At 34.4% G+C, this 13,169-nt stretch overlaps 1 protein-coding gene across 1 annotated transcript; it reads left to right on the forward strand.

The window, feature by feature from the left end:
• Positions 1 to 2,823: 2,823 nt before the first annotated feature.
• Positions 2,824 to 4,291, forward strand: LOC149206901 (KH domain-containing protein At4g18375-like). Its single transcript, XM_089397828.1, has 2 exons — positions 2,824 to 3,306; positions 3,605 to 4,291. Exons 1-2 carry the CDS (start codon positions 2,824 to 2,826, stop codon positions 4,289 to 4,291), a joined length of 1,170 nt encoding a protein of 389 aa, XP_089253954.1.
• Positions 4,292 to 13,169: the final 8,878 nt, after the last annotated feature.

Genomic DNA, 13,169 nt, shown 5'->3' on the forward strand with positions numbered 1-13,169 from the left:
CCCCATACTAACGCCATTATTCAAGAATAAGAGTGACAAGATTTCTTGAGAGAAAATAAGCTAGCATACCAACATTTTAAAGCCACATTTTTAGTTATCCTTTTGTAACATATGGGTTCATACACAAACATAAGAAACGAAATTACAATGAGTCAAAGGAACACTACACTAGCCATCTCTTGTCAAGTTATTCACACATGCCCACGGATTCAAGTGTTCCAAATTCTCGTAATTAGGGTTTTCTCAATATACTTTTGAGGACTGAGTTAAATCTAGATTAACAATTCAAACAACATATACTAGAATCAATATTGAAACAGAGGCATTAGACCCTAGAACAAGAAGAAAATTTTATTTCTCTACCATCATAAACACGTGTTAGAAAGCATACATGTAATATTATCTAAATTCAATATAGATACTTCATATAACCTTTTATATAAAATCATTAGAGAAAAGCATGGCCACAACAGGGTATCATTGGGAAAGGACGTCTTACCTCACATAACAATGACCAAGAAATTTGGAGGAAGAAGTAGGTTGGCTTGAAATCATGAATTGTCAGAGAACATAATCGTGAGTCATCGCATAAAACATAAGCAAGAACCTAACACCAAATACAGGAAGGAAAGAAACAAATGTACTGGTTTAAAGTAAATTCTGATAAACCTAGGATGTCCCTAATTAATAGCCCCCATGCCCAGGCTGAGTCATTCAACACCTGCAAGGGCACTCGTCGGTGAATGGCTATTTGCATGGAGGAGGGGCTATGCCTTAACATTACAGTGTAATAAATGTTTTTTTATTATTTATTAATTAATCATTGTTTTATGTTTTTTTGGGTAATGATTTAATGTTTTACTCTTAACTATTTTTTTAAAATCTGATGGAAGATCATTGTTCAATCATCTCACAAAGGATTTGACCATAAACAATAGTACAAAGTAACAACTTAGAGAGTTCTTCCCAAAAAGAAACACTTTACGACATAATTATTTTTTTAAAGAGAGTTTACAACAAAAATCACATCAAAATTCATTTGTCAACACTTTTCAAACCAGCAAGTGTGGTTCATTGTCAAGACAAGATGAAGAACCAGATCATGGCTACAAGTTAGATAGAGAGAGAAGATCGATCAATGACTACAAGAAACAGCTACTATTGACCAAGGAAATGGACTGGGAAACAACTATATTTGACCTGGCCAAGAGATAGGACAGGAGAAAAAATAATTGTTTAATTAATTAATTAATTAGTTAGTTAGTTAGTTGTTAGATCTATTAATTTCTATTAACCTAAACTACAACTAAAACCTAATCACTTAATATACGCTCTACTTTTAAACCTATATAAACTAAATGATTATTAATTAGATAACTAAGTTAGTTATATAGTTTACTAATAAAATCAGTTTGTTTATTTAACTATATAAGTAACTAAATATAGAGTACTTTCTTAAATAAAAATAAAATGAAATTATGTTAATTCTATTATATATAGCTATTTTTAATTTATTAGAAAATGCAATTATGGAATTTATATATTTTTTATTCTAATTACGGGGTGAATGAGGATTAAAACTAATGTTCAATAATCAATCAAATAATTATTTTATCTGTTTATAATTATTTTAGTTAAATTTAATTATAAAATATTATTTATTATTTAATAATTACCTTACTTGACTTTATTGGACTTGTTATATAAATAAATAATATTTTATAACTAAACTTAACTAAAATAATTATAAACATATAATATAATTATTTGATTGATTATTAAACATTAGTTTTAATTCCCTTTCATCTCATCATTAGAATAAAAAATATATAAATTTCATAATTGAATTTTCTAATAAATTAAAAATAGCTACATATAATAGAATTAACATAATTTCATTTTATTTTTATTTAAGAAAGTACTTCATATTTAGTTACTTATATAGTTAAATAAATAAACTAATTTTATTAGTCAACTATATAACTAACTTAGTTATCTAATTAATAATCATTTAGTTTATATAGGTTTAAAATAGATAGTATATTAAGCGATTAGGTTTTAGTTGTAGTTTAGGTTAATAGAAATTAATACATCTAATAGCTAATTAATTAATTAATTAAACAATTAAACAATATGCCTCTGGGTCTAGTCAATTATAGTTGTTGCTCAATCCATTTCATTGGTCAATAGTAGCTGTTTTTTCTAACGGTTGATTGATCTGCTTTCTATTTAACTTGTAGCCATGATCTGGTTCTTCATCTTGTCTTGACAATGAACCATAATTACTGGTTTGAAGCATGTGACAAATAAATTTTAATGTAATTTTTGTCAAAAACTTTCCTCAAAAAGCCTAAATTCAATAACAACATAATTATTATTAACTATTAAATTAAAGTTCTAAAACTAGTGAACAAATCATAACCATATTAAAAATTAAATAAATAAGTTATTTACTTTGGTGGAAAAATTATCTACAAAATTTTATAATAATAATAACGATCACATGGAGATTGTTTTATCGCTCCTTTTCTTTCATTTATATTAATATTGATATAAGAATATGAAAATATGATACTATTATTGAAGTGGAAAAATAACCCACACACGTCGGTCTTAACCCGAGTGGACCGTGTGAACAAGTTGTTGGCCTTAATATGCCCTAACCCATGTCATGTCATATAAAAGGGGCAAATCAGTAGCCTTGACGGGAGGGTGTAGGAGACTCAAGAAACAGATAGGATTCGAGTACACGACCTTCTTCTCGTGGCTCAGCGTTTTTCCCTAAAAGAGAGAGACATCTAATCTGTAAAAGGATTGCCTGCAATGGCCGCGTTTTACTCTGCCATTGGAAAGCGAGCACGAAGGGAAAATGAGGTTCCAGAGAACAATTACTCTGAAAATAACAGGCGCAACTCTGGCACTGATAGAGAGCGAACTCTGCCTGGCGCTGACAGTACTGTGTATCGCATACTATGCCCTGTTAATGTGGTAGGAAGTGTTATAGGAAAGGCGGGTAAAGTTATAAAATGTGTGAGTCGAGAGACGCGTTCGAAGATCAAAGTTATAGATGCTGTTCCAGGCGTTGATGATCGCGTGATAGTAATCTTCAGCTTACCGTCAGGCAACGACAAGGAGAAGGATTGCAATGAGAATGAAGTTGAAGTTGAACCTGTGTGTCCTGTTCAGGATGCTCTTCTTAGAGTGCATTTTGTTATTGTTCAACAATCTTCTGGCAGAGATAATGATGCCGCCGACAAAAAGAGACAACACAATGCTTGGTTGCTGGTGCTAACAGCCAGATTGGAGGTTTGATTGGAAAAGGTGGAAATAACATTCAAAAGTTGAGGAGAGAATCCGGGGCACAAATTCAGATACGGCCAAAAGATGAGTTGCCAGGCTGTGCTTTTAGGTTTGGTGAAGTCGTTGTCATATCTGGAGATGCAATCGTTGTCAAGAAAGCACTGTATGCAGTTTCAGCTTATCTGTATAAACACCCACCTAAGGAGCAAATTCCTTGGACTGACATTTTATCTGCAATGAACCCAACTTCACTCCTTCCGCCAAATTATGTTCCACAACGAGATTCACTGTTTGCTCATCACAGATCAGGTGCTCCAAGAGTAAATGGTACTCACTGGGAGGATATGGAAGTGAAGCTCGAAGTTCAATATGGCCTCTTACTTATAACCCTGCTCTTCCCATTGCTCCAAAATCTGGGAATTCTGCTCTTGAGAAAAGTAGGGAGGAGTTTTGTATTCGAATAGTATGGCCAAATGATAAAATTGGAGGTGTGATTGGTAAGGGCGGCAATATCATCAAAAGCATGAGGAAAGATACAGGAGCAAGTATTAAGGTTGAAGACGCACAATCAGATTCAGATGAACGTGTAATTGTGGTTTCTTCAACAGAGTTGGCTAATGATGGTGTTTCACCTACGCTTGAGGCAGTCCTCCAATTGCAAGGAAAGACTAGTGGAAGCACTAGTGACAAAGATGAAGGTGGCATTTGTACAAGGCTTCTTGTTCCGTCAAAGCACATTGGTTGCCTTCTTGGTAAAGGTGGCAACATCATCAGTGAGATGCGGAAGCACAGTGGAGCAAATATTCGCATATTTCGCAAAGAGGAGCGACCAAAATGTGCCTCCCAAAATGAGGAGCTCGTTCAGGTTACTGGAGACCCCAGTGTTGCTAGAGATGCAAATTACAAAAAGGTTGAGGGAAAATATTTTCAAAGATATCGATGGTGCTACCAACACCCACACCTACACAGTGCCTCCTTTGTCTTTGTCTAGTCTGTCTGTGCCGAGTGCGATTCATCTCACAGTGCCTCCTTTGTCTTCGGCTAGTCTGTCTGTGCCGAGTGCGATTCGTCTTTCAAATTATAGTACTAGGAAATATCATCTAGGATTTTCAAGGTAAATCAGGTTCTCCATTGTAAAATGTTTTTTATTATTATTTTTAATTTATTTTCTAAATAGATATTGTATTATATATTAGACAAAAATATAAATACATGTTGTATTATATGATTATCAAATTTGAATTTGTTTAATTTATTTCATTTAAATTCATTAAGTTCATAAAATAAGTTGCCTAAATTCAAGATAAATTCTTATATTGGTAATTAAAAAGTTGTACAATAATTTAAATTATTTTGTATTTTATTTATAAAATGTTATATAAAGTATATTATATAAATAATTTTAGAAAAACACACAGATTCAAAACCTAATAACAATTTTCCATGGATGAAATTTGTTTTCCTTTCAATAATGTTATTATATATACGGATTAGCTTTTTATTGTCGGTCTTAGTTATACTGTTGATATAGTAATGTTTATAATTTAAAGATTTTTTTTAAGTATTTGATTTAGATGTATATCATGTCTGTGTATTAATATCCATGCTTGTGGCGAGTACTGTGTTTTGTTATATAATTTTTTTATTTTTACACATTCAAAGATGTGATGTGTTCTAAAGAAGTAAGAGTGAATCTACCTTTCACTATAAGCGTAAGCAAGAAGGTATTGAAAGTATTTTTTTGTGATTTTGTAAAAGATAATTTATCATATATGGGTAGCAGTTCTAAAGTGAATGATTTAGGTCCAATGTAATATTTTCCAGCAATGAAAATTTGTTACAGTAAGGATGAAATTTTCATTTCTTGAACAAGTCATGAAAAATATATGTTGAAGGAGTTTGATATAGATGTTAGAATGATTTAGGCTTAGTGCAATATTTTCGAGCAATGAAAATTTATTTCAGTAAAGATGAAATTTTCATTTCTCAAACAAGTCATGCAAAATATATGTTGAAGGAGTTTGATATAGATGATTGTAAATCAATCACTAGCACAATTTCTCATGATATTGTGTTGTGTAGAGAGGATGGTGCTATGTATTGTTAGAAATTTGGTATTTCTAACTCACACAAGAACTAATATTATTTATTTAGTTTCTCTTGTTTGAATGTATGTCACAGGCCATTTAAAATTCATATCAACCGATCTAAGAGAACATTTAGTTTTGCAAAAGAAAATATAAATTTTGGTATTCTAATTCGGGAAGAACATTGAATTATCAAGTGTATGTTTGATAATTACTTGTCACAATTTTGTTACATGTAACTAAAAGAAAAAGACAACAGTTTCCCTTTATTCCATATTCTCTCTCATCTATAGAAGCAAAGTGTATTACAAAACTAAAGGAAAGAAATTCAACATATAGTGGATTTTTTTGAAACCATGAGTGCAATCAAATTTTCCATTTTGATTTGAAACATATAGTGCATTGTTATAACTCTTATTTTATTATTTCCTTTAATTCAAAAGGTGAATTAAATTGTGATGCAATTAAAACTATAATCACTAGGACTGGATGGGTGAAATGTGTTTATTATGCATGCATGTAGGTTGTATATGTACTTGTTATGTGTGTATGGTGGTGGCCATTTTTACAGTTGTGTTTTTATTGCAGAAGTTGATGATGCTGTTTTTGGGATGTGTTTATGAGACATACATGTCAATTGTATATGTGTTCACTATGCATGTTAGTATTTTTATGTTTAAGTATAGGGGGTTTACGCAGTGCATTATATTAGATATTTTTGGGATTCAACTGTGTTAAGTAAGTCATTCACGTATGACCATTTCCATGAGAGGTAGTCGTAAGTGACTAATTTCTCATGATTTGAATAGTTCACTTAGCACTCATTGCATCGGGTGATGCTCACAGGGGTGAAGAAGTGGGATTGAAACTGGTGAAATAAATCACATAGCATCAATCATCACTTCATAGGGGTGAAGAAGTGGGATTGAAACGGGTGAAATAAATCACATAGCGTCAATCATCACTTCCGAGGCTTGCACCCGGTAACCAAGACTTCCTGGGAGGTCACCCATCCCAGATCGCCTCTGGCTCAAGCACGCTTAACTGTGGAGTTTTCCCCACAATCAAGCCCACTTAGCTTGCTACCCTATTTGCAAAACCTTAGCAAGTATTGTGCCTCATGAACCATTCAAGTAGAGATCCCTTCACTCTTTTTGAATTTAAGTATAGGGGGTTTACGCAGTGCATTATATTAGATACTTTTGGGATTCAACTGCGTTAAGTAAGTCATTCACGTATGACCATTTCCATGAGAGGTAGTCGTAAGTGACTAATTTCTCATGATTTGAATAGTTCACTTAGCACTCATTGCATCGGGTGATGCTCAGAGGGGTGAAGAAGTGGGATTGAAACTGGTGAAATAAATCACATAGCATCAATCATCACTTCTGGGGCTTGCACCCGGTAACCAGGACTTCCCAGAAGGTCACCCATCCCAGATCGCCTCTGGCTCAAGTGCGCTTAACTGTGGAGTTTTCCCCACAATCAAGCCCACTTAGCTTGCTACCCCATTTGCAAAACCTTAGGAAGTATTGTGGCTCATGAACCATTCAAGTAGAGATCCCTTCACTCTTTTTGAATTTAATTATAGGGGGTTTACGCAGTGCATTATGTTTGTTAAACATGTATGGCTATGATTATGATTGTTGTTCATGAGGTCATTGTATGCATTAGCTGTTGTCATGCATGATACCACCATATTTATATGATTATGTATATATACATGTATCGTGCTAATATGGACTTATTTTGCAAATGAGATATCCTCCCTCGAACTTCAATCATGTATGTTTGATTATGTTTATGTTTGGTTCAACTAACATAGTATGTTTGCAGGAAGAAGATCGAGATGACTATAACAATGTTGGACTATAGTTCATATGACTCTCCCTATATATCATATGAGCAACATGGTGATAACTACTCCCCTCACACAATAAATACATTGAGAAGTTTGAAGGCAGAGATAAGAAGTTGCAAAGTAGATAATGATAGGATCATTCAATCATAAGAAAGGCTTAGTAGGGCATAAGAGAAACACGAAAATATTAATGCAATGATTCTTCAGAGTCTATCAGATTTCCAGATATAGAGACCACTTTGGATTATTCATGGATAGGGGGATATGAAAAATGGTACATATGGCAGTAGGTCTCGATTAGGACACAAGTTAGATAGAGAGGATACTATCAGGTACGACATATTTCTTGATACACTAGACTGGAGGGGTAGTGATCATGGGTTTTATGCTAGTTTTGGTTGAAAGAGACAGTATGGTCAACATCGTCACCATCCATATGGGAGGAGTGAGAAGCTATATTTTCGAGAAGAGTTTAAGCAAGAAAAGCCACCTACATTTGATGGATACATGAATAAGTCACGTTATGCAGAAGCGTGTTTTCTTGGAATGAATAAGTTCTTCCGGTTGCACGATTATTCAAAGAACATGAAATCTAGGATATCTACCTTCAATCTTAATGGTAAATCAAACATTTGGTGGTAAGACTTGAAGAATGTGAGAAGAATTTAGGAAGAGGAGTTGACTTGGAGGGAGTTTAAAAGATTTTTCAGGAACAAGTGTCTCTTTGGAAGATTCTATGATGACAGGGTGAAGGAATTCTATGAGCTAAAAATGGGATCTATAATTGATGGGAATTATATTAGTAGATTATTGGAGTTGTTGAGATATGTGCCTTATTTGAATTTGGATAAAGTGAAGATTCAGAGATTCATCAATACATTTCCTGTAGCGTTCAAAGACAGGATCGAGTTTGATGAGACTAGATCATTGGAGGAATCCATCCGAATGTTGAAGCATTGTTATGAGGAAATGAAGCATAGGTTAGAATCTAAACATGATTCGAAAGGTAGTGACAAGACTAAAATAAAATGGGATAAAAAGCCAGGAAGAGTTCAAGACACTTCTAACAAAGAGAATGCAATGCCACACAAGAAGTTCAATGTAACTGACAGAGGACACGAATTTTAATCTAAGGAGAAAAATAAGGGTGATGACACGAAGCCTTTACATTGTTGGACTTCTCTAAGGATCATCACAAGAGAGATTGCCCATAACATCAGGGTGGTAGACCACAGATCTATAGTGCTCAGGACACAGAAACAATGGGGAATTTTGGAAAAAGTAATCCTCAGATTTACCTAGCATTGGATAAAATGCAGGCGGATCATCATACATCTATTATCGATATGGATGGTAAGATTTGTGATCAATTTGTTTATATTTTGATTGATTCTAGACCTAATTATATTTATGTTAGTCCTCAGTTGGTGGATAAGTGCAGTTTGAATAAAGAAGTGCATGTGTAGTCTTGGTTAGTGCAATTGGCTATATGTACTAAGAAAATGATTCATCATTGGGTAAGAGCTTGTGCATTTGAGTTTAATGGTATGCTTACATCAACACGTCTGAATCTGCTTCTGTTGGGATCATACAATATGTTATTGGGTATGGATTGGTTGTACCTTCATAAGACAAAGGTGGATTGTTATGAAAGGTCTATTGAATTCTTGAATGACAATGGGGAAAAAATAGTCTTCTAGGGTAAGAAGAAGGAAACATTAGTTAGAGTGGTTACACGTATGTAGGAAAAGTGTAGTTGTAGGAAAGGATGCGTATTGTTTGTAGTGCATATTTCTAGTCCAAAGGTAAGGATGCTGAGGATGTGGAGGTATTCAAGAGATCTTGTTTTATAAGAGTTTCATGATGTCTTTCTAGTAGATATTTTAGATTTACTGCCTTCCAGGGAAGTGGAATTTTATATCAAGTTGGTATGAGGAGAAACACCTGCATAAAAGGAACCTTACAAGATGAGCACTCTAGAGTTAGCTGACCTAAATTTGAAATTGAAGGAAATGTTGGACAAGGGATACATTAGGCCAAGTTTGTCACCTTGGGGTGCACAAGTGTTGTTTTTGAAGAAAAAGGATGGTAATATCATTTCATGCATTGAATATAAGAAGTTGAACAAGGTGTATATTAAGAATAGGTACCATTTTTCGAGGATCGATGACTTACTTGACTAGTTGAAGGGAGGAATGGTGTTCTCAAAGATTGATTTGAGATTAGGCTACCATCAAGTACACATTAAAGAAGAGAACATCTACAAGACTACTTTCTGGACCAGGTATGGGAATTATGAGTTTGTTTTAGTTCATTTTGGTCTAATTAATGCTATAGCTTCTTTTATGTGCTTGATGAATAATGTATTTCATCCTTATTTGGACAAGTTTGTGATTGTATTTATTGATGAAATATTAACATATTCTAAGAATGAGGAAGACCATGTAGAGCACTTAGTAGCAGTGTTAATACTACTAATAGAGCATCATTTGTATGTCAAGCTTAGTAAATGAAACTTATTTCAAATAAAGGTTCATTATTTGGGGCATGTGGTTTCCAAGGAACACGTAGCAATGGATCTAGAAAAGATAAGAGCTATCATGGAATGATTATCTCCTATGAATTTGGACGAGGTCAGATCATTCATGGTCATAGCCGGATATTATAGGAGGTTCATTGGGAGCATCTCATAGATTTCCTATTCTATTAGATCATTCCAGAGAAAAGGAAAAAAATTTGAATGGAAGAGAAATTTGCAACAAATTATGATTAGTTGAAGTAGTTGTTGACAAATGCTCTAGTTATAAAGATTGAAAATCCGGATAAATAGTTCGTGTTGTGAGAATATTATTGTAAGAGAGGACTTCATGGAATCCTCATGCAAGAGGGACAAGTGGTATGTTATGAATCAAGGAAACTGTATGAGCATGATAAGAACTATGTGACACATGATATTGAGTTGGTAGCGATCATCCATGCACTAAATATGAGGAGGCACTATCTTCTTGGGAGGAGGTTCATTCTTAGGAGTGATCACAGTCAACTGAGATAATTGTTTGATCAACCAAATCGAAATTCCATACATGTTATAGGGTTGGCTACGATCAAGGAGTTTGACATTGAAATTAGGTACATTAAGGGTAAAGAGAATAGGGTTGCAGATGCTCTTACCAGGAGAGTATCGGTAAATCACATAATAGTTATGATCTCATACGGGATAGATTTATAGGACTTTATCTTGCAGGTAGGACAATAGGATGAAAAGTACTAGCAACTTAGGCAAAAGTTACAACATCAGGGTACAAGTGAATAGGATGTGGACTATCACCTCACATCAGATGATTCGGTGAGGTTTAGGAATAAGATCTATGTGACAGACAATAGTGAGCTCAAGAATTTTATCTTGAAGGAATTTCATGTCAAGCCACAAATTGGTCACAACAGTAAAGAAGTTCTACCATTAGCCAAAATTGAAGAAAGAAGTGGAAGATGTTTTGGTGAGATTCTTTGATTATCAACGAGTAAAAGCAGAGTGTAAGCATATAGGTGGATTATTATAGTCATTTTCAATACTAGAGTGGAAATGGGAGGTCATTGCCATGGACTTCATTATAGGTTTGCTGAGGACATCTAGACAACATGATTCTATTATGGTTGTGGTTGAGAGATTAACCAAGGTAGCTGACTTCATTAGAGAAAAGTCTATGAATTCAACTACTGAAGTATCACAAATATGCATCAGAGATATAGTGACATTCCATGGTGTTCCAAAAAATATTGTGTCAGATAGATATTATAAGTTCACTATTAGATTACGGAAAGAGTTATTTTCAGGTTTGGGTATAGAGATGGCCTTCACCAAAACTTATCATTTGCAGAAATATGGACAGACAAAAAAGGTCAACAGGATTTTCAATGAGATGTTGAGGATGTCTGTTATGCATAAACAATGAAAGTGGGAAGAGTATCTTCCACTGGTGTAGTCTGCGTACAATAATGGGTATTAAGAATCATTGAATATGAGGATTCTTTGAAGATGAGGAATCTTTGGAGAGAAACCTTGGAGCATTATTGGATCACTCTAGTTTCATGGATTTTAAAAAGAAGACAAAGGAAAAGAAGGAAAGTGCAAGACACAAGATCGGTAGCTACATCAGGTTTACTTTGTAGGTACTAATTTGCATGTATAATTTCCTTGCTACTTTTGGCATGCACAACATATGCATGCAATTTTTTGGTTATGGTATGTCATTGGCATGGAGGATTGCTTAGATTGATAGTGGTTTTACCTAAGCCTTTCCATTTCCTAGATAGCCATGCTGTTGTGGGTTTTCCGATTTGTTTTCTTATTAGTGCTCATGTTCCTTATGGATGTGGGTTGAGTTATTAGTCCCTGGAGCCTTGGTTGGACAAACACTCTCGAATACATGGAACAACTTGGGTTGAATTACTTGCCGTTGAAGCCTTGGATGGACAAACACTCTGGAGCCCTTAGTGGGTTGAGTTACTAGTCCTAGAGACTTTGTTGGACAAATGTTCTGGAGCCCTATGACAGTTATGGGTTGAGTTACTAGTCCTCGAGTCAGGTTGGAACAAATTCTCTCGAGCCCTTGACAACTTGGGTAGACACCGATCTAGCAATGGTTAGCTATGTTTGACCATTAGGTGGAATCATTGGTTGAGGGTTGAGGTGGTTTTTCCTTTGGAAGCCCTAGTTGGGTTTTGTTTTGGTTATTCCATGAACTCCCACATTCATGCTCAGAATATGGAGTAGGGATGATTGACTTAAAGAGAGATTTTGGTTTAGCCCAATATATGGTCGACTGATATGTGGAAGTCCCTAACTTGGTTGGATTTGCATATGTTGATAAGAGTTATTTTCCTCTTGTATTTCATTAGTATTTATACTGGTTATTATGTGACTTTGATGGATGTTCTATAATTGTCATTATTATGGTTATATGTTGGTTATCAGCATGGTTTTATGACAGATTCTAGTTGTGGCTCTTAAAATATTTCGATTAGTAAATGAATGGTTATTGAATACATGACCTAATATACATATCAGAAACTATTATGAGATGGAAATAGACCTTATTATTTATTCTCAGATAAGTATGAGACCCCTATGATCAGATATGCATTTATGAGTTATAGATTGTATGTTTACAATGTGTTTGACATAATTCTTGTCATGGTTAGGCCTTGTTAGGTAAATTTCTTGTCTATTTTTTATGTTAATGGATATCCTAGTTTTATTCATCATTATGGAAAGTTCTATCAACTTTTGGGTAGAGTTCAAGTTTTGTAGCCCTAAAAAAGTGAGTTAGATCATAGGGTTATAAGCACAAAACTAAGTAATTTAGTCTGAAGTCTCTAGGAGGTAGGGGTATCCATGCAACTGAAGGCTTACAGTCACTATATTTCCTTATCATGCAAGAAACTAAGATCTGAGGTCAGTGAAAAAGAAAGGTAGCTCAGGGCTTGGGCATCTAGAGCGGATGTTTAGCTCTTGGGGGTCTTGTAGTTCCTGAGGAAGGTCAGTAAATTTTTAGTATGTTGATTCCACTTCCTTGTCTGTACCTAGGAGGTTGAGCCATATCATATTAACTCTAGATCACATATTTACCTTGGTGGATCAGCGAACTTTGATAGCTGTGGGAGGAGGGCATCAGAATTAAAGCCATCAAGGAATGGAAAAGCCCCACAACCTTAAAGCATATTCAAGAATTTCTCAAGTTGATAGGGTGTTATCACAATTTTTTTAAGAATTATGGGAAGATAGCAACACCTCTAACAACATTATTGAAGAAAGATGCATTTTTTGGGGCTCTAAAGGAAACCGAGCCCTTTGAACATATTAAAGACACAAAGTATTGAGCTTCGTTATTAGCTACACCATACTTCAAAAAAACCTCTAA

This window comes from Pinus tabuliformis, chromosome 1_2, assembly GCF_031772625.1.
Source record: "Pinus tabuliformis cultivar Carrire ecotype Pingquan chromosome 1_2, CPIR1, whole genome shotgun sequence".
Lineage (NCBI taxonomy): Eukaryota > Viridiplantae > Streptophyta > Pinopsida > Pinales > Pinaceae > Pinus > Pinus tabuliformis.